Below are 23,233 nucleotides of genomic sequence, written 5' to 3' on the forward strand. Positions count from 1 at the left end.
TTCTTATCTCGCATTATGTGACATAGTTTCCTTCTCTTCTTTATTCTTATCTTCTTCCTTTATTCTGTAATCTTGATTTAATGTTTTATCTTGCGTTTTGCTACTTACATGTTCAGATTTCATTCAGTGATTAAATTGTCAGTCCTTGTTATTTGTGTGTGATGTTTCGTCTTGTTCTCATCACCCTGTTTTGCGTCTTATCTGTTGTACAGTTTATCCAAAATACTTGTAATAATGTTTCATTTAAAGGCATTTCAGTACAAGCCTCGGCTTCTTGAAAGTGCCTCCATACCTATATCTTGTATATTTCACCTTGTTTATTTCATTTGATTTTCTATTTGTATATGCATTTATATATTTCTATTTAATTGTTTATTAATGTTCTCACTTTTCTTCTGTGTCACACTGTTACATTAAGTGTTTTTCGTAATTGTATCATTTATATTTTTGAAGGTATGGAAATAAATGTTCTGAATAATAAATCTTGGGAATGATTAATCACTCAGGGAACATTTTGATGTAAGCCTACCACTTTATGCACCAAAAACTCTTAACATACCTCCCATTTCAGCGCACTGTCCTGACAGCTACTGGAATCTCACCACTTAGTGATTAGCCACAAAACCACAAAGCTACTCTAACCACAGATCTTGTGTGTAGGATTGGTGAGCACTCTAACTCACATGGCTTCCTTATTGGGGGGTGGGCCTGAATGATGTTTTGGATTTGGTCTCTCAAAAGCTGCTCTAAGCCAAATGGCTTCCTTATAATACTGAACCCAGCACAGCTAGTCAGCAAACCCCAAGTGCCACCCAATGCCCCAGTGACATGATCGTCATGCAATCCTGAACTTCAGTTTAAAAAGTCTTCATTGTCACTGGTTGATAAGTTGTGCCTTAGTTCAGCATAGATATATTCTCACAGGCCTTTATCGATCCAAAAGCGCGGACTCAAAGAATTTCCCCTCATTGTTTCTCTCCTCGTACGAAAATTATGTCTGAAAAAATAACAAATAACCCACTGCTCAATAAATTCCCAGATGTCCTTATGAATGTCTAAATAAGTTCTGGGGTTGTTTTACCACAAATTATCTGGTTTTCTTGTTTTCACATAAAACTTCGAAGCCTTTTTTCCCTTGTAACGGATCTGATACACAGACACTAAATAAATTGGAGGGGTTATTGTAATATGATATGTATGTCTAATTCTTGTGTTTGAAGGAGAAAATCTGTCAAGTGTCAAACAACACAAGCCAATTAAATTCAGGAACTATAAAACAATTTTCCAATAGATTAAAGGGGGAAATTTAATGTGAATTTAATACACAAGAGTGTGCTAAATGGAACAAGTTTGAGGTGTGGATCAATGATCATCCAGGGTATAAGTGAATGCCCCGAAGTCCCATGTGAAGAGTACGTGAAAACTCGCGGAAGCGCAGAGAGATCTGCAATGCTATGGTAGACGGGTTTTGGCGATGCAGGATGGAATGCATCTACAAACTCTCACCGCGCCAAGTGGCAACAGTTGGCTAAAAACCAACAGGAGGGAGACATCGTTCTCGTCATTGGTGAGGACAGGAGACGTAGTTCCTGGAGAATGGCTGAAGTTGTGAACACCTACCCAGGGAAAGATGACCTTGTGAGAGTCGTTGAGATCAGGTTTACCGATGGTACCAAAGTTAAGAGACCGGTGACGAAGCTCATTCTTCTCATGAAGAAGTCAGAACGATCAGACACTAATTGATGAACAGTAGTTTGTTCATTCATTCATTCGTTCATTTTTTTATTTGTCTCAAATCGTGGCCCGGAGGGCCAAATTCCAAAAACAATTACATTATAAACAATTAATTGTAAAAGTGATTAAAACTTGCATAATACAAAAAAAATGAGTAAAATACTAGGCAGGCAATACATTAAAATTGTGCATAAACATACACCACATAACCAGGGAGACAGAACTATTCAAGAAAGGAGGGACAACATGCAGCCCCCCCCCTAAAAAAAAAACATTACGCACAGTAAAATCACACAGAGCCGGCATTTAAAATGTTAATGAAGTAAGGGATGGGACTCTGTTGGAAGCACTTGGTTCTAATAGGGAGTCGAGTTATTTGGTTACTGATCCTTAGGTTTCTACCATGACTTGTTAGCCTCGTAGAGGGAGTGAGTTGTTCTTGAATTAGAGCCAAGTGCTTTAGCAAATTTTAAGCAATGTCCTACTCTTCTGCTATCTAGTGCATCCAAGTTACACAGGTTGAGCGCATCCAAGTACGAAGTGTACCGATTTCCCATGATGGTTCTACAAGCTCGTTGTATCCTTTCAAGATTGGTTGCTTTTTTGTTAAACTAGAATGCCATATCATATCTGCGTACTCGACCATAGGTCTGACATAACTGTTGTAAACAACCAAAAGTTCCTCGTGATCAAAGCCAAATCATTTTAGTGATCTAGTGATGAAGAGGCGTTTGTTTGCTTGTTTTACCATGTGATCAACTTGGGCCTCCCACTTAAAATCAGCTTGAAACCAGAGGCCCAGAACCTTGGCTTTGTTGACATACTGGAGCTTTTCAGAACCGATGAACAATTCAGTATGAATTGGGGCAGATTTACTGAAGCACACTTCAAGAACCTGGCACTCGGAGCAGCATCATTAATCATAATTTGGAAACCTACAGGTCCTAATTTAGTGCCTTGAGGGACGCCTCCATTCAGAAAAACATAATCAGAAGTACCATTGTTAAACCTGACACATTGCTCACGGTTGTGAAGAAAATTACCAATGCAAGGAACGATACTACGACGCACTCCAATTTGAAGAATTTTGCTAATGAGCACAGAGTGGTCAACAAGATCGGAGGCTTTCGAAAAATCGGTTAAAACCATCGTTCCAAGGTTGCAACTTTCCTCAGCACCCTGATTAAGATAATGAATCGATTTATCAGATAATGGTTAGTGGAAACTCCAGGGACATTACCAAATTGCCTCATCAATACAATGGCCGATATAATTAATCATCCAACCACAAATGAAACTCTCAGCTACCGGTACCTTAGCAAAAATGGATGTGAGTGAAATAGGTCACAGTTTGTCTAGGAAAGGAGGATTCTGCTTCGGAACAGGTCCAACAATGGCCCTTTTCCACTTAACCGGGACAGTCCCCTCATTAACAGAACAATTGAGAATAGTTGTCAATGGCACACTGAGCTCGAAGGCAAATTCCTTTATAAGCTTAGCGAGTATACCATCTGGACCAGTGGCTTTATTAGGATTGACTTTCCTGAGCTCAAAGTAAACATTCCAAGGGTAGAGATGAGGGACTGGTTTTTCAGCTGGTAGGTAAGCAGGCAGCTTAGCCAAATCAAGTGGCTGTAAATGTTCTGAGATTTGGGCAAACATGTTATTTGATTTCATCTGCCTTGCCTTGTGCATCCCCGTCATCAACACCTGGAACATCCAACTTAAGCCCGGAGTTATTCAAGTTAGTAACCTTTTTGATTTGCTGACACCACCTTCCTTGATCCGTACTCTGTAGATTTCTAATCCTATTAGCATGATATGAAACTTTGGCCTTACAAATCTCTCTTTTTATCTTGTTTCTCAACTTACGCCAAACATTGTGCTGAGATGAATGGAAAGCTATTTGACGATCGGAAATCATTTTCTTTATCAGTGGAGTGATCCAAGGTTTGTCATTACTGTGTACTTTCCTTTTCTTCTGAGGGAAAAACTTATTTATTCCATGTTGCAGAATCCCATAGAAAGTGTCACATTTACTTTGAGCGTCAGAGCACTCCGTGACCTCGTGCCAATCTAAACCCTGTATCCATGAACCGAATGATCGAATTCCAGACTAATGCAAAGGACGCGTGATCAAAGTTTTAGAGATGTGCTTAGCGGCAACTGTTTTAACCTTAGGAGCCATTCAAAATTTTCGATGTTTTTAAATTTCGATTTTTGTTCCAAATTGTTTTGACCCACCCACCCACCCCAATTTTCGATCTTAAAATATTGATTTTCCATTCAATAAAAAACATAAAGAATGTCCAGTTCAGTCGTATACGGACTGCAGCTGCAGTCCGTATACAGTACCTTTGCAACAACACGGCCCACTGGCATTCCCGTACGTACGTATGTACGTATAGGGAATCCAACTGGAAACATGTAAAACTAGTCCAATCTAAACGGTAATAATAAGTATCAGCTCTCTCTAAAAACAAAATACTTTTGTCTTGGCGTAAAGAGGTGTAATGACTCCCATTTATCATGAAGTTTATTTTAGAAATTCCAGTCGTTTTTGATAGAAACAAGAAAAGTAGTGTTAAAAAAACACAAATGCCCTGCAACCATGCCTATTTCCATGACATAACACCACTCTATTATAAAACATCAACTTACCTGGGTCACATGGAACGTTCATTGACATCATTATTGTTTTCTTTAGGTTATGTATTGATGCCTATGATCCCATAATGATTTTTTGTCTTTTACTTTTCTGTTGGGAAGTCATTGTATGTGATTTAAGCATACTGACTGGATATTTTCAGTCTTAAGCAAGACATTTCTCAAAGGCAAATCCTTTTAGCATAATCCTTTGAGCATTTACAAGGCCTACATGGAAATAAGAATTTTTAAATAATCAAAAGAAAATATGGTCATTTGAATAAGCTTGAGTAATCATCATGACATCATTTCTTTGGTTTTTAATAATGAGAACAGTTGGCCTATGGGGTCCGAAAGTGACTCAAAATCCTAAGAACAACCCACGGAGCTGCATACATGTACATGTACTACGGTGCAAGTCTCAAGTTTTAGTATTAATACACGTACATGTACATGTGTTTGTTTTCTGTTGTTTCAATTAAAAATATGACTGTCCAAGAAAAAAGGGTGGAGAAGCCACATTGATTATACAAAAAACATGTATAAACAGTGTACAGGCCCCCTAATATTTTAGTAAGTGATTACATTTGCACATGTATACTGGTTTGGTGGGAGGAAAAAAAAATTAAATAAAATATAATAAAATTCTATTGTTTTAATCCTAATGACCTTGGCCTTTGTCTTATGGGGTCCAAACTTATAAGTTATACTAGCAAGCTACCTTCATTGTATCAAGGTTCAAGACATACATGGACATACAATCCAGATATCGCTGTGGAACCAAATGCACATGCACACACGCACACACGCACGCACAACCCATACATAGTACTGCAATAGGCATAAATGCACATCATCATCATGTCGGTTTTAAGGCCGTTGTCCAGTCTGTTCTGGGTTGGCCTGCTTTCTCCCTATGGCTCTCCTCCACTTGGCCCTGTCCGTCGCATCCCTCGCATTGACTCCAAGCAGTCGCATGTCATCTGACACGGAGCTCTGCCAAGTCTTGCGCGGTCGGCCGACGGGTGTGGGCCCACCCACAATTACGTTGGTACACCTCTTGACCCAGTTGACATCCTCCTTTCTCTCCACATGACCAAACCACCTCAGCCTGTGCCTCCTCAATACGATGCCGATCCCCTCCACTCCCACTCTCCTCCTCAGCTCCTCGCTTGACAGCCTGTCAGCCAGAGACACCCCACACATCCACCTGATCATTCTCATCTCTGCTCGTTCCATCTGCTGGATGTGCCCCACCCTCGTGGGCCATGTCTCGCAGCCGTACACCATACTGCTTCGGACACAGGCGGTGTAAACCTGGCCCTTCATCTTCAGGGGCGGCGCCTTGGATGTCAAAAATGGGGCCAGCTCCCTGAACTTCTTCCACCCACTCCTCACGCGTGATGTCACTGCTGCATCTGCTCCTCCCTCAGCACCCAGCATGTCACCCAGGTAGCAGAACGACTCCACCACCTCATACGTGTCACCGCAGACCTCCAGACCCGCTTCTCTCTCCTCTGGCCGTAGACCATCACCCCGACATCTCTTACAGACGAACGTGGCGCTAGCAGCCTGAAGACTACCCTTCAAGCCACTACATCGCCTGTGAACCCACTTCCTACACGTTGTACACTGGATTGAGTTGGCAGCTACACCTTTCCCACACACACCACACGGCCATGCACCAGAGCTCGTCATTGGCCCACCGCTGACACGACTAACCATCACCTTGGTCTTCCCGGCGTTGATCTTCAGACCCTTAGATGCCAGACACACTCTCCATGCTGCCATCTTTGCATGTAGCTGCTCCCTTGTCTCTGCTATAAGGACTAGGTCGTCCGCATACAGCAGTTCCCAAGGCAGCCCGCCTCGCGTCTCACTGGACACCACGTCCATCACAGTAGCAAACAGCAGGGGGCTCAGTACCGAGCCCTGGTGTACACCAACCTTCACCTCAAAACTCCTGCTATCCCCTGCACCTGTCCTCGCCACCGTACTAGCACCAGTGTACAACATCATCACTGCTCTCACCAGCCATTCCTCCACACCCCGCTTCCTCAAGGCCCATCGCACAACCTCCCTTGGCACCCGGTCAAAAGCTTTCTCAAGATCCACAAACCCAAGGTAGAGCTTCTTCTTCTTGGCCAGAAATTTTTCCTGCAGCTGTCGTACAATGAAAATGGCGTCAGTAGTTCCTCTACCCGGCATAAAGCCGAACTGCATCTCGTCAATCTCCACCTGCATCCTCAGATGTACCTCAAGCACTCTCTCCCACACCTTCATTGCCTGCTCCAGGAGCTTGATGGCCCTGAAAGAGCCACACTCTAAAGGGTCACCCTTGCCCTTGAACAGGGGAACCTAGATGCTGTTCTGCCAATCTGTGGGAATACGGCCTTCTGCCAAAATGGAATTGCACAAGGCCGTCATCCACTGTACACTGACACCTGCAGAGGCCTTCATCATCTCACTAACCACTCCAGATGGAACAGCGGCCTTCCCAGACTTGGTGTGCTTCAGTGCCTGAGCCACCTCCCATTCTTCGATAAGGCAAAATGGACCCTCCACCACTTCACTTTCCACCTCCCTGTCCCACTCGTTCTCCACATTGAGCAGCTGCTCCATGTATCTCCTCCACACACACGCGTTTGTTTTACATACATGTACATATGCTATGTGGACATTCCTTTGTTTTCGTGTAGTTAAGAAAAGTCGGTACAAAAACATCTTTACTTAAACTGTGAAAACTCTTTCAACCCAAATTTTACTTATGATTCCCTTTAGTGTTTCTCTTCATTCTGCCACAGATAAACCTAACCCCAAAATGCCTCTAAAGGTGTTTTCCAGAGAGGGCGAAATGTTATGTGGACACGGCTTAGTCCACGCAACGTCAACACAACCTGCATTATGTGGACATCTTTTGTTCACAAGTCCACATAGTGACTGTAAGACAAACTCACACACACACACGCAGTCGTTTTTTGCTATGCTTCCGAGGATTGGCTTTGTGTTTTCCTTTGTTCCCTGATCTAAGCCTTTCCCATAGACTTAGTGCACAAACCTGCGTTCGAGGACAATAGGCACCGTCGTTCGAGGATGAATGGCCCCTTTGTGCTCCTTTTGTTGTCTGTCCTCGAGCGTAATACAATACAGGAACACACCCCTATGTGTAAATGCCGGCAATTGTGGACGCCCCATTGTCCCTAATCCTCTTTCCTTTGTTTGTACTCTCTCTCATTGGTTTTGTACACGATTTGAGATCGTGGACGTTCGGTCAATCATGGATGTATTGTTTGTGCCCCAAGTCTTTTGTCCTACGTCCACGATTGCCGGTGTTTACATACTCACCCCCACACACCCACACACAGACGGACAAGGCGGAAACAGTATGCCCCACCGGCGAATTGAACTCTCAACTCGCACTTTCCAGACGTGAGGCATGGGCGCTGCCATGTTCATTGCACGCAGATACCATGCGCATGCATGCGCATGCAGGTTGCCTAAGTAGTCTTGAACATAAGTAGGCTTATTTCGTTGTTGCGATTCGTAACCGACACTTGGGGCGTGTATGACAAAAAGTATCACGCTCCATTTGCACGGAGCACTGATTTTACGCATGCTCTAAGTCTAACTTCACTGGTCCCTATGCATATGGTGCTCCGATGAACGTATACACAATACACGGTACACTGCACATGTACCAGATGCATACTATACCCGTACGGTACGGGCAAAGGGTTTACGAATCGGATCGCAGAACGCAGAGAGTTGAATTGGCACGTCAAAAAGAGCTATTTTCCATCTTTTTAATTGACAGAAGTGAATTTCAATTAACAAAAATTTCAATAAATTAATTTGACCCACCCACCCACATTTTCAAACAAAAATGGAAATTCAAAAACATCGAAATTTTTGAATGGCCCCTTAGGTCGCCAAATCGGCCAATCGGAGAAATGGCACATGGACAACTATAGTGACCTTTTATATTTCCACTCGCGAGCAATAAATCAAGCGTTGCTTCAGCACGAGTCTGAAACTCAACAATTTGGTGTACATCATTACCTCTGAGAATAGATTGTATATTCATGCGATTGAAATCACCTTAAATCAAAATAGCAATATCCGGATACAAAGTTCGTAAAAGGTCCATACTGTTCAACAGATGCTCTGTTAGTTGGGTTTGATGAGGAGAGTTCGTTGTTATATACACGGCACAAACAGCAACTGCCGAGATAGATCTTGGGAGGCGTTTGGGTCTTATTTTGACCCACACACATTCCAACTCGTCTGGTACGTCTATAACATCCAGCTTGGCCGAGGACATGTCATGGTTGACATAGATGGCAACTCCTTCTCCACGTTGACCTTCCCGACATTTGGAGTAGAGGATATTTGATTCTCAGGGATATATCTCTGGAGAACCACGATTCAGTTGTTACCCCGACATCAACTTTGTTTTGTTGGAAGACTACTGCTGCTTCATCACGTTTATTGACAAGGGATTGAGCGTTTTTAAAATAGAAAACTGGGAGATCAGAATGGGAGGGAATACTCTGGTGCTGTTCCGAGTCATCATCAGATCGACGTGCAAGAGACGCGTCCAGACAGGATGGGATATTGGTAAGTATTCTTGGTCTCCAAATTGTTTGGCAATACTGGGGTGTGGTATGTTGTGACAGTCTCACAGTGATATTTCTATGCATATGAGCACCACTTCGTCGTCCTCTACATCTGCCATAGATACCATTCTTTTTTTAGAATCTCTTCAAGTTCATGTGAGATCGGAGCTCGGTTTCCTTGATTCAGTTGCTATAGCTCATATCTGCCATATTTTTCCGGGACAGCAGATTGCCATATGGAGCTATGGTATTGTCAGCGATGGTGGGGATAGATGTTTGGAACCGCGGGGAATTATCAGTGACGAGTTATTCCTTACCAGTCCGATTCATTTCCAAATTAGTTTCATGGATGATTTGTTGGGTTGATGCTAGTTTCTCCAATCTTGGCCATGTATGCACAATATTGTCAGTGGGACCCGGTCCCGGGTTCGTATAACATCACCACAGAGTAACAGCTCCAGCTGTAATGTTGACGTGCAGTTACTATAGTACAGTACCGATCACTGTTAACCTACCACCGGTTAACGGTAACCAATGGTTACCTATAATCCTCCCGCTAATCTCGTTGCGTTTGGACGAAAGTACGCAAAACGGCATTCTTATCCGATTGGTAAACAGTCTGTGGTCAGGCTAAGGTTGTAAACTTCCTGTCTTCGTTCATGGAATCTATAAACAACGCTCCCTCCTGCAGCAGCCTACACATCGTTTTATTGTTCCAGTACACACACTTGTGGTTAGATAGTGCAGTCGTAAAATCCTGGGGTCAATTATCTGCAATCGTGTATCAACTTTTGACCACGATCTTTCCAGCTACAAGAATGCATGCATGCATGATCAATGACCGATGTATGGTGCAAGCTCCAAGGCCGCTTATCATCAAAGATATACAATGTATAAGTTTTGAAGTTCGCCTGTCAATCATTGTCTCGAAATGGCTTTCCAGACAAGAATATATAGGAGTGGACACTATTTTATTCCCCGGCTGTAATTGGGGGACATGTATAAAAATGTGCTTGGTCGTTTTTTAAAGTAAAACAACAACAAACACCTACACGAACTCTCCGTTAAATATCCTGTGGATTTCTGGGAAAAATTTAATACGAACTATGCTTAGTTTTCTTAACAAATAATATCAAGGTAACCAACATCCCTTGGACCATCAACTGAACGTCAAAGAATATTTTAAATATATATTCTAGACAAATTTGTCTGGTCCTCTCGATTTTTGAAACAAAACAATTCCCTACATCCCAGCCCATGAAATTCTGAACTCCTCGTTAAATCCTGCGAATTTGTGGTTTCATTTAATATGAATTGTTCTAAAGTTTTTCTTATTTTTAAAGGAATAAGGGTCAAGATTACCAACAGCCCTTGGTCTTTTAATCGAACAATCAAATATATTCTAAAGTACATTCTACAGTATCATTAAAACAAAATAATAGGCCGTGCGCTGTTGTTGTTGTAATGTTCTTTTTTAATAAACGAAGAAAATCGTCATTCCCATTTAGGCCAAAAAATACTTCTGCTTCTAATTACATGCTTTTCCAAAATAGGGTCGGTCGGTCGGAATATTTTTTTTGCCATTTTTTTTAATGCTGATTGAATGGGGTATTCAATTATATGCGGAGTTTTAGACTGAACTTTTTCCATTGCACTACGAAAGCTATACCAAAAAATGCCACAAAAAGTTAACGCTAGTCAAGACTGGAAACAGGCCAAAACTCCGTAATTCATGAGTGAATGCATGTGTGGCCAGCGGGCGACAGACCTCGTTTTTACTGTGGACAATTTTGGAGAAACACGCTGCATCGTATCACTCCAAATACAAGTGCCATCTCAAAATGAACTCTTGAACACAGAAAATACATACACAGACAAGAGAGATCAAGCTCCGTGAATAAACTTGCAAAAATGTTCCTTCTCCATCGGTGTTTTCTTGGCATTTTTACGACGTCGAATCTGACTCACCAGTAAACAGTGCACCCCGTGGGCCTGCCATGCTAGCGCTCTGCGCTATAGCGAATAGCTACCATACGTGTATATGCACAGACTGGTTTATACCGCACTTTTTTTTGTCTTATTTTCCTAGCCTCGGAGAGAGCGAGAGAGAGAGACACCAAATACATTCAAGGGGTTAATTTAATATAATTTGTCTGGTTCTAAATCTCTTGATTGTTACAATAAAAATGCGATTTCCAACACAACTCAAAAGTCCTAGTCCATTAAATTCCGAACTCTTCGTTAAATCTCCTGTGGATTCCTGTGGAAACTTTAATACGAATTATGATGCTTAGATTTTGTTATTTTCAGGAATAACATCACGATTATCTGCAGCCCTTGGACTTTTATACTGAACGTCAAAGTATATTTACACAATAAAAGGCCATGCCCTTTTATTTTAGAGAGAAAGGCCGAATACAATCAAGTGGTTAATTTAATACCATTTGTCTGATTCTCTTGATTTTAAAATAAAACGATTTCCAACGTCCTAGCCCATTAAATTATGAAGTCTCAGTTAAAGCTTCTGTGAACTCCTGGGGAAACTTTAATACGAATTATGCTTATTTTTTGTTATTTTTAAATAGTCAGGTGGCATATGGTCGGAATCGTGACTGACTGGTCCAAAGCACCAAACTTGGCAGATAGATTCTTATAGCCCTAGGGAAGATATTTAGAAGGGGTGACACCTGAAATTCTTTTGGGAAGGGTGCCTAATTTGCATAAATCGTTAATCCCTGCCGTGTAATATATTTATTCCCATATTTGGGTATATATATATTTTTTTTTTTTTGAAAAGTGTATTTTGGTGATTCTACTTGCATATTCTTACTTCAATAACATTTTGTAAAACATATAAGTGACTGAATAATTAGGAGGTCATAGTAAAGAACCAAAATTGCTAGTATTTTACCCTAAAGTTACGCGCATTTACTTTTTCCTCAGATATCATCAACTAGTCTCGCCAAACGTGGGTACTGATGAGCTTCAAATTCACAAAGTTACTTACTGGCATAGTTACCCTAACAAAAATAAGTGGGAAATCAAGTGAAAATTGATAGCATCTTGATGTTTAGCCCAAAAGACCAAAAAAGGGGAGAAAATAAGGTGTCCGTAAATTGGGCTAGTACGGGAAGGGTAACGTGGGGACTTCAACAAGTTCAACGAAATCCCCCTAAATAAGAGATTATTGTTGTTTACAATAATTTTGTCCACGCCAAAACGTTTTCTCAACAATAATTTTTGGAATTTCCTTGAACTTGTTCCAGTGTTCCATGTTAGGCAACCCTTCACCTACTTGTTTTAGCCTAATTTATGGACACCTCGTTTTTTCCCAGTTTTTGTTTTCTGGGCTGAATATCACAATGTTATCATTGTTCACATGATTTTGCATAAGGTTTTAATAGTGTAACTGTACCAGTAAGCTACTTGGTGAATTTGAAGTTCATCAATGCTGATGTTTGGCAAGACTAATTGATGATATCTGGAGACAAGGTAAATGTGCGCAATTTTAGGGCATAATAGTAGCCATTTTGGATCGTTACTATGTCCTCGTAATTATTCAGTCACTTATATGCTTTGGAAAATGTTATTTAAGTAAAGATATATAAGTACAATCCCCAAAATACCCTTTTCAAAAAATAAAAATATACCCAAATATGGGAATAAATATATTACACGACAGGGATTAACGATTTATGCAAATTAGGCACCCTTCCCAAAAGAATTTCGGGTGTCACCCCTTCTAAATATCTTCTCTAGGTCTATAAGAATCTATCTGCCAAGTTTGGTGCTTTGGACCAGTCGGTCACGATCTTGACGAAAATTAGATCTAAGCCACCTGACTAAAAGGAATTAGATCAAGATTATCAACAGCCCTTGGACTTTTATATTGAACGTCAAAACACATTCCAGAGTAACATCTAGCCTTCACGGAATAATGTAGGCACAGTGGGGTGGGTTTTTTTTGGGGGGGGGGGAGAGGTGATGGGGGGTTTAAATGAAGAATAAAGTCTTACCCCGAAAAAAAACACATGGAGGGCCCTGCATTTAACACGGCTTGCGCTCTCAATCGAGCACAGGCCCCTTTGTGAAAGGTCACATCGCGGTCACACATTGAGTGTCGAGAGGGGCGAAGTAAATTGAGCGCGCGCTGGGAGGCAGCTAGTGGATGTCTGGTCTGCATCGGTTGTCAGGCGGTCATGATGAGTTCATGGCTCAAGTTGCCAGAGCGCGCGCAATGCCAGAGCACGGGCACAAAGACCGCTCAGTTTCGGTTTGGTTTTCGCTTGATACAGTCAATGATTGTCGGGGCTCTCGTTTTTCAGGATTTTAGTGTTCAGAAAATCGACTTATTTAATTGCTACTCTTTAAGTGTTATCGGAATGACAACAGCAATAACATGGAACGAGAATTTGCCCGACTTGAAGTAGTTCGATAAAAACGCAGATCGCCCCGTTTAATCGCCTAGGCGACCGCCCAACTGGGAGGAGGTGGAGTCCCAGACGTACCGAAACGGTTGGCCGAGGCGACGATTCCGAAAGCTTGACATGAGGATGATCCGGTCTGGAACGATATTGTGTCGGGGCTAGACGAGCGAGCATGGGCTAGCAACGCTGACAGAGAGTTGTTGGCCGGACGGACCGGCCAAACTCTGGAGTGGGTCAAGGACTGGACTCGGACATCACGACATTGAGTCTTCCTTTAGCAGTGCAGTGTGCTTTTCCCTCCCTGGCCGAGCATGGGAACCCGAGACAAACGGCGTGCTCACTGTTCCACCAGAATCGGGCGTGACCGGACCACGGCATTACTTTGACAACCGGCGGCGAGCCACAAGTCCGTGGAGTGTCTTCTCATGCATACCGGGTGAGCAGATTCCTTTACCACTGTGTAATACCTGAAGCTCAGATAACAATGGGTGTTGGGCCGAGTTGACTAGGCATGTTCGTGAGTTTCGGATTGTCCTAGAATTAGCGCACACTCCAAAGCAACATGTTCAGACCTACCCTCCTTTTAGTGGAGCTGGAGAGCGTTTTGCAGGCAGCTTTGCTTAGTACTTGCTGGTTTCCCCGTTAGTGTCTTGTCGAAATTCCAGGTTAGAATCAAGGATTGCAAATCTTACTACAATCAGAATAACGTAGAGCAGGCGTTAATATGAAGAGGATTGTGGGGATTTTATGAGGCCATGTGAGCGCTCGTAAGTTGTAAGCGTAGGGCAGACAAACTACGGGTAATCCCTATAGAGAAAAGGCGTACACTGTAGGTTAACACAACGTGAATGCAGCATACCAATGTATGAGACATACATGACTCAACGTCACCAAAAGTAACACTTTATCAGGGATGCCGTAAGCTTTCGCGTGCAGTTCTTTGAGGATTGCCTCAGAGATAGCAGAAGCATTATTTGATAAAGCTATTGTTGCTTTTTTATTGCTCCCATATTTGCAAAGGCCATGGTGCCAATGGCGTAGGCTATAGGGAGGCGGGAAGGGCGCCACCAAACACGAATACGCTTCACTTTTCCCAGTTCCTGGCTAGTAGTCTCAGATGGAAGCAGTGGGTGTTTCACCAGCACTTAACACAGAACTTGCAGACCAGCCTGTGGGGTGTCGAGGCAAAGCGTTGCCGTCAGGTTGTCGGACATATTTTGTGCGGACAGTTTTGTGTCGTTGCCCAATTGCCACATACACGGTGGTTTTCGAATGTCGCGGGCGATTGACGGACAGCCCCTGCTAAAAAGCCCCGGTGCTTAACCTGACATATCTACCGAGGAGTCGGACATTTTTCATCACGGTTTGAGTGGTTGCACGCTGCGCAACAAGCCCTCCGCAAGTCAAACTCTTATAGGGGCTTACGGACTTGTGCAGCCCCTGCGACAGACGATATATAAACTGTTTTAGCCCAAACACGTCCGGTACCCTTCAACACCGGCAATTTTGGGGCACAGTGAAGGGGACGATTAACAACAAACCAAAACAGGCAATTGTTATCCCGTAATTCAGCGGTTTGTAACACTCTAGACGGAGTATCAAATGGTTGTTGAATGTAGGGACAACGGGTTGTCCAAGGGGGTAACTTATTTTGTTTCAAGGCTAACGTGTGCTAAAGCAAGATCACACACACGCACGCTTACACATCACAGGACGTTGAGCCGAATATTATGTTGAAGTCTTACGATTATTGTAAATGCAGGAATGGTGTTCGCATCCAATATTGTATGAAGCCCAAGCGTGGCGGTGAGCCGCCCGGTCAAAGTTCGTTGACTGAGATACATGTAGTAGCTTACGAGGTATATAGGGGCGATATGGAACTAAATACTTAAGACTATTACCGCACACGCTCATCAAGGGCATACAGTCACAGAATAGTCACCAGATTGTCAAGGCATATTGTGGCTCTCGAAACACATAACCGATCATGACTTAGGGGTTAGGGGTTGTCCCCAGTTGAAGTAAAATTTAAGTTAACGTCAACGCATGAGTTATCAGATGAACCATACATGTACTTGTGAATGGGTGCCTGCAGTACACTTAAGGGGAGTACAAGTCATATGTGCGGGTTACAAACACGGTCGTTCACTACAATTATGGTTTATATAATTAAGTGTTGTCTTCAATGGAGTCACATATTCACGTTGTAAACGCAAACCAGGTTGATTGCATTACTAAAGTTGTAGTCGATCATTTATGTGTACCAGGTTGGCTAGAGACAATTCGTAGTGTAGTAGGGCATAGGACTATTGAAGGGATTATACATATTTTGCTACTGAATTGTGATTAACATTTGAATTGTGGTAGGCATTGCTCAACCAGGTTGGTTAAAAACAAGTAGTACGTTGCCGTTCAGGCCTTAGGGGTATTGGTTGTTATACAATAGTCGGTAGCCGCTCATATCGTAATTGTGCAGTGGCCAGTGGGAGTAACTTACAAGAATTTTCATAAAACAAAACCCGATCAACTCCTGGCTATAATTACATATCATGTCGGTATCACTGGATCGCCAATTGGCTGTGTTCACTGGTGTCTGGGTCACCAATTTGTTGGGGAATGGATGAGTCGATACACAATTCTTTGGTGGAGGACTGTGTTTACCGTGACTGTTTATTCCACAACAATTATGTTATTTACACATTGATCGATTGAACTGGTTACAGTGAATTGAGACAAAGAGAACTGGGTGAACTTAAATAGACTAGAATAGAAAACAGAATAGAAATGGAATTGAAACAGAAAACAGAATAGAATGAAGAACTGCTAGTGGAGCAGCTAGGACTTATATACTGGTGGAAACAGGAAGTCGTGGGAATAAAAAATACTTAAGAATGGGAAAACTTAGTCATATCGTGGTTTCAAGTTCATTGAGTCTCAGAAAAATGACTAGGAATGAGTAATATAGTTCCTTAAAACAATGATATCTTGAAAGTAACTTGGTTGTACTAAGAAACTGACCAATGACTTGTGTGTGGGCAGTGAAGGTCATTTGCTCTGTATAAAAGTATAGGGACTACACAATTTGCATAGGCACTGTGTGGGTGTATGTGTATACAAGGAAAACGATGAGTAATGCATTCAGGAGAATTAATCATTAAAAAGTTCAAAAGGAACATTGATAATTAAAGTGTGATAATTAACTAAAAATTAAGACAAATTGGTAATTAAGAATTGATAATCTGAAAACGCTACACCTTCGATGACTTATCAGTATAGTTGGTTTCTCCACGTTACGGATTTACGATTGTACAGGCGTTCTGGTTCTGGCGTGAACTGCACTTCACGTTGGCTGGCGCCACAGAGTGGAAACACATTTAAATTAAACATGAAAAGGGTCAGAGGAATAGGAAAAGACACGTGGCATTGTCACGTTGGCAAATTAGATAAAGCACAGTTTGTGTTAATGATTATTCACAGTAGGCTGTAACATATAAGGACGCATGGTGCGAAATCAGATCAGCACGATCCAAATTATTGGGTAATGTGTATATTATTAATTTACTAGATTTTGGGTTTATTCAAGGATTAGTGGAGAAACAATAATTAGTTGATCACATGTCTTAAGGGTGTCGTATTGCCTCCGGTAAATTACCAGTCGGCCACAACTGGTTCACCAGGCCACAAAAAAAAAAAAAAAAAAATTGGAAAAATGGAGGTATGGGTGTTTGGATGGTTTGAGCCCAGGGAGAGAGAGGTGAGATGGTCCATCTGTCAAATTTTGAGTGGTAGGCCAAGGGTCAGCACAAACGGACGAGCCACTATCGCCGGGGGTGCTGGCTCACGTCCATTATCCTTGGAATGATGGATCTCAGCCAATCTCCCTCCATGGGCTCTTGTGCTGCGGATAAGTGATTTATCCGCAGCGTTTATCAGCTTTCGAAAAGCGATGGCGCGGCTTCTAATTGTGAGAAGTGATTGCGCTTATTTTGGCGAGAAGCGACTGCGCTTTTAAATGTAGGGATCTATAGTCCCCTGGGACTTGTGAGAAGCGATTGCGCTTCTAACTGCATGTACGGATATCCGTAGTCCATTGGGACTTTTGGAGAAGCGATTGCGCTTCTAACTGGACGGATATCCATAGTCCATTGGGACTTTTGGAGAAGCGATTGCGCTTCTAAATGGACGGATATCCGTAGTCCATTGGGATTTGTGAGAAGTGATTGCGCTTCTAAATTAGTGTAGGGATAGCCGTATAGTCCCTTGGGACTTGGGTGAAGCAATTGCGCTTCTAGGTGTAGGAATATCCGTAGTATTGGAATTGTATAACCGTTAGCATGTAAGTGGTAACAATGGGAATTTATTTAGCCATGCTGGTAGTTACTTGGACCTGTTAATCATTAGAACTGGTAGCAGGTAAATTGTACATGTGATTGTGAAACCATGCTTGTTGGACTGTTTCAAGCGAATAAATGATTGCCGAGTGACCACAGTGCTTTTCTCCGGTGTGATTCTCTTCACAACACGGATTGCGCTCTCAATCGAGCGCAGGCCCCTTTGTGAAAGGTCACATCGCGGTCACACATTGAGTGTCGAGAGGGGCGAAGTAAATTGAGCGCGCGCTGGGAGGCAGCTAGTGGATGTCTGGTCTGCATCGGTTGTCAGGCGGTCATGATGAGTTCATGGCTCAAGTTGCCAGAGCGCGCGCAATGCCAGAGCACGGGCACAAAGACCGCTCAGTTTCGGTTTGGTTTTCGCTTGATACAGTCAATGACCCTCCTCCCACCCCGATCTCCTAATTCAGGGTTGCTGCTTTGAAACAATGGAGCCTCTGTAATCTCAGATAGGTATTGAAAGGAGTTTTTTTTACCGAGTTTAAATGATATGTTTGAATTCGTTGGGATCATGTACAGTATGTTTTGGATGACGGGGAAAGGGTTGGGTTCCGTATGAGTAGCGGGCCGGATGGTTTGAGCCCAGGGAGAGAGAGGTGAGATGGTCCATCTGTCAAATTTTGAATGGTAGGCCAAGGGTCAGCACAAACGGACGAGCCACTATTGCCGGGGGTGCTGGCTCACGTCCATTATCCTTGGAATGATGGATCTCAGCCAATCTCCCTCCATGGGCTCTTGTGCTGCGGATAAGTGATTTATCCGCAGCGTTTATCAGCTTTCGAAAAGCGATGGCGCGGCTTCTAATTGTGAGAAGTGATTGCGCTTATTTTGGCGAGAAGCGACTGCGCTTTTAAATGTAGGGATCTATAGTCCCCTGGGACTTGCGCTTCTAACTGCATGTACGGATATCCGTAGTCCATTGGGACTTTTGGAGAAGCGATTGCGCTTCTAACTGGACAGATATCCGTAGTCCATTGGGACTTTTGGAGAAGCGATTGCGCTTCTAAATTAGTGTAGGGATAGCCGTATAGTCCCTTGGGACTTGGGTGAAGCAATTGCGCTTCTAGGTGTAGGAAAATCCGTAGTATTGGAATTGTATAACCGTTAGCATGTAAGTGGTAACAATGGGAATTTATTTAGCCATGCTGGTAGTTACTTGGACCTGTTAATCATTAGAACTGGTAGCATGTAAATTGTACATGTGATTGTGAAACCATGCTTGTTGGACTGTTTCAAGCGAATAAATGATTGCCGAGTGGCCACAGTGCTTCTCTCCGGTGTGATTCTCTTCACAATGAATTATTTTGGGACTTGGAATATCCCTACCCGACTCGTTATTTTTTCATGTGCATATTCACAAAAGGGGCCTGGGTGAAATTTCAGTTTACCTCATTTTCTGTTTGAAGTTTTCATGGTCTTTGAAAAAAATGCCCAAATAAAATCTTAAAAAAAAAACCTTCCCAGCAGAATGATTGATGGCCACATTGTTCAAATTGATACAATACATCTGTTGCTCGTTATATACAAAGGATCCGTTTGGCATCAGCTAAAGGCGCCGCCGAACTTTGAGGACTGTGTCTGATGAACAGTCTCAGCCAATTAAATGAGCCGGTCCCGGCAAATAAATACGCCATTGGTTGCTTTCTTCACGGACTATTTATGCTTTCATGAATATGACGCGCCTTCCACACTCAAATGGATATTGATGGCCAATGGCTGGAATTCCTTGCTAGGCTGAGCCGCAGGTGCAGCATGCCCACTGTCACATTCCAACCTGGTTGCCTGGGTGACTATCTTCTCGAATGCTGACGCTTTGGGGACATTCGTGAAGGCAACAACACAAAAAAAGTTCTGCTTCCGATTTATATGCCATTCAAAAATAAGGTTGGTCGGTAGGGAATTGAATTTGTTTTGCCTTTTTTTTTTTTTGGTTACGATCATTATTATGGAGGCGTCTGCGTGTAATCAAGGGTAAAAGGTAGGAATTAATGGTTCTAGGGTTTTTTTCCCTTCATTTTTTTCACATAAAAAAATAGGGTAGGGAGGGGCTGTCAAAATAGGGTAAGTCGAGAAGCCGGAAGCAGAACTATGTTTTGGGCCTAAGATGTGGCTTCTATTTCGTCAAATAAAAGGAAAAAGACCACAAAATAATGGGGCCGTATCATAAGTCCGATGCCTCATAAGTCCGAAATTTCGGACTTATGAGGCGTCAGACTTATGAGGCATAAAATATATTTATTCTGCTTCATAGGTTCGACGCCTCATAAGTCCGACGCCTCATAAATCTGACAAATTAAACGCCTCGTTTTTCCGTTGTCGGACTTATGAGGCGTCGGACTTATGAGGCGTCGGACCTATGAGGCGTCGGACTTATGAGCGGACCCCAAAATAATAGGCCATGCCCATTTATTCACCCGACCTCAGAGAAAGAGACGCCGAATACATTTAAGGAGTTAAATTAATACAATTTGTCTGATTCTCTTTTTAAAAAAATGAAACGATTTCCCCACATCTTAGCCCATTAAATTCTGAACTGTCAGTTCAATCTCCTGTGAATTCCTGGGGAAAATTTTATACGAATTATGCTTAGTTTTTATTATTTTTAAAGGAATAAAATCAAGATTATCAAAAGCCCTTGGACATGGAGGTCTCTCTGAATTTAATGAATCATTTTGGGACTTGGAATGTCCCTATCCGACCAGTTATTTTGCCATGTGCATATTCACAAAACCGGCCTGGGTGAAATTTCCGTTTCCCTCATTTTTTTGTTCAAAGTTTTCATGGCCTTTGAAAAAAATGCCCAGATAAAATATAACAAAACAAGTCAGGTGTGTTTACAAACACAAATGCCCCGCAACCGTGACTGTTTCCATGACATAACACCACTCTAACATCAACTTACATGTACCTTGGTCAAATGGAACGTTCATTGACAGCATTAGTGTCTTCTGTAGGTTTTATATGAATTAATCCCTAATCCCTATGATCTCAGAATAAATACAAGATTTCTTTTGTTTTAGCCACTGTGACCTTGACCCTTGACCTTTCGACCCCCAATGCGATAGGCTTCTTAGGATTGCCAAGGACAATCCACAAACCAAATTTGAAATTCATATGTAAAGTATTTCTCAAGTTATCGCGCTGACAAAATTTCTATTGTTTCAGCCACTGTGACCTTGACCCTTGACCTTTTGGCCCCAAATGCGAAAGGCTTCTTAGAATTGCCAAGGACAATCCACAAACCAAATTTGAAGTTCATATGTAAAGTATTTCTCAAGTTATCGCGCTGACAAAATTTCTATTGTTTCAGCCACTGTGACCTTGACCCTTGACCTTTCGGCCCCAAATGCAAAAGGCTTCTTAGGATTACCAAGGACAATCCACAAACCAAATTTGAAGTTCATATGTAAAGTATTTCTCAAGTTATCGCGCTGACAAAATTTCTATTGTTTCAGCCACTGTGACCTTGACCCTTGACCTTTTGGCCCCAAATGCAAAAGGCTTCTTAGAATTGCCAAGGACAATCCACAAACCAAATTTGAAGTTCATATGTAAAGTATTTCTCAAGTTATCGCGCTGACAAAATTTCTATTGTTTCAGCCACTGTGACCTTGACCCTTGACCTTTCGGCCCCAAATGCAAAAGGCTTCTTAGGATTACCAAGGACAATCCACAAACCAAATTTGAAGTTCATATGTAAAGTATTTCTCAAGTTATCGCGCTGACAAGATTTGTCCGGACACACACACCCACCCACACACCCATACTGGTATTTACCTGCAAACGTGGACCCCTTAGTTTTACTATACAAATGAGGACCTAATTATTTCCACTGATTTTAATGAATATTCAATTTTCCCTTCAATGGAAGAAATTAAATAGCTTAACGTTTGAAATGACATCAACATTTAAAAAAAAAAACATTCTTTTAAATCCAGATTTTTTACTTAACAATAATGGACCTCATCAGTACACGGCAACTAAAGACTAACCAATAGTGGACGTCATATACACAGCAAATGAGGACTTGGCAGTCGGTATGAAGACTAACCAATAGTGGACGTCATATACAAAGCAAATGAGGACTTGCCAGTCGGTATGAAGACTAGCCAATAGTGGACGTCATAAACATAGCAAATGAGGACTTGGCAGTCGGTATGAAGACTAAACAATAGTGGACGTCATATACACAGCAAATGAGGACTTGCCAGTCGGTATGAAGACTAGCCAATAGTGGACGTCGTAAACACAGCAAATGAGGACTTGGCAGTCGGTATACTAGCCAATAGTGGACGTCATATACACATCAAATGAGGACTTGGTAGTTGGTATTAAGACTAAACAATAGTGGACATCATATAAACAGCAAATGAGGACTTGGCAGTCAGTATGAAGACTATAGTAAAGAGCAAGTAGTAGTATTTGATCTCATCGCAGTGGCAACAACAGACATCATTATCTGCATCATAAAGTTTACAATTGCTTTGTCTTAGGGCCAGTCATGGAAAACAAAATAGATTCCTAACACTGATGGAACACACCTATGTAATGTCACGGATCTTTGCAAAAACATGTATATCATATTTTCCACAATGCCTGCATGTAAGTTACCTGGATTTGCGTTCGCTATTTTTTTCTCAGTTTGATTTCCAGATACAGCGTGGTAAAAAACCGCAGCCCCAAAACGTACACCTTTTATACTTATTTCTTCAGATCTGTAGATATATAAAGTGCAAGCACTTATCATATATGTGAATAGGAAAAGTTGTCGGAGGAAAATGTTACCAAGAAATATCAATTCGGACCAGTAGTTTGGATCCCAGCACCAATTTTGTTAATCAAAGTGGGGTGGGGGTGGTCTTAAGATTACCGCACACAGTCCAAGACCAAATTATCCCGACTCTGGTTCACAAAAATGGTGCTACTATCAAAACTACTTAACCGAATCAGGATGGTTGGTACTATTTTCCTTCGAACAACATTTCCTATCCAAAAAATGTAGTTCCTAAACACTGAAAGTATGTTACTTTTTAAAGAGGGGGGGGGGGTGCGGGGGTGCCAGTAATTTAGATTCAATTAAAAGTTAAAACCAAACATTAAAAAAAAAAATTTATCTACAAAAAAAATGCCTTCACGATGACAATAAGCTCAACTATATGCATAATAACACTTGATAGTGTAAATTAAAAGTGAATACAACACTGCAAACAAGAATCACTTGTGGACAATAATATAGCCAGTTTCATGGATGTGATTGCATTTTTGTTTATTCTGCAGCAAAAGAAAAATGTCAATTCTATGCCTCTTCTTGCAGGCAGGGCAACACTTATGTTATTCAGTTCAATGCGCAAAGAAAATCTCAAGTAAACGTGTTTATTAAAGGGTGAAACAGGCTCATTTTCTGTCTTAAAAAGAGTTA

At 42.0% G+C, this 23,233-nt stretch overlaps 1 protein-coding gene across 1 annotated transcript; it reads right to left on the reverse strand.

Annotated features, from left to right (window-relative positions):
- Positions 1 to 2,873: 2,873 nt before the first annotated feature.
- On the reverse strand, positions 2,874 to 7,002 carry LOC119731411. The gene is made up of 3 exons (XM_038204581.1): positions 6,817 to 7,002; positions 5,312 to 6,723; positions 2,874 to 2,913 (listed from the first exon to the last, which is right to left on the reverse strand). Exons 1-3 carry the CDS (start codon positions 7,000 to 7,002, stop codon positions 2,874 to 2,876), a joined length of 1,638 nt encoding a protein of 545 aa, XP_038060509.1.
- Between the last annotated feature and the right edge of the window lie 16,231 nt (positions 7,003 to 23,233).

Source organism: Patiria miniata, unplaced genomic scaffold, assembly GCF_015706575.1.
Source record: "Patiria miniata isolate m_02_andy unplaced genomic scaffold, ASM1570657v1 HiC_scaffold_23, whole genome shotgun sequence".
NCBI classification, from domain to species: domain Eukaryota; kingdom Metazoa; phylum Echinodermata; class Asteroidea; order Valvatida; family Asterinidae; genus Patiria; species Patiria miniata.

Bases quoted from the DNA above. Each gene is read 5' to 3' on its own strand.
- LOC119731411 (XM_038204581.1), bottom strand. From the start codon at position 7,002: ATGGAGCAGCTGCTCAATGTGGAGAACGAGTGGGACAGGGAGGTGGAA. The intron at 6,724-6,816 runs GTACAGTGGATG...CCCCTGTTCAAG, and splicing joins AGGCCTCTGCAGGTGTCAGT to GGCAAGGGTGACCCTTTAGA. The intron at 2,914-5,311 runs GTGGAGGAGAGC...TATCTTAATCAG, and splicing joins GATGCGACGGACAGGGCCAA to GGTGCTGAGGAAAGTTGCAA.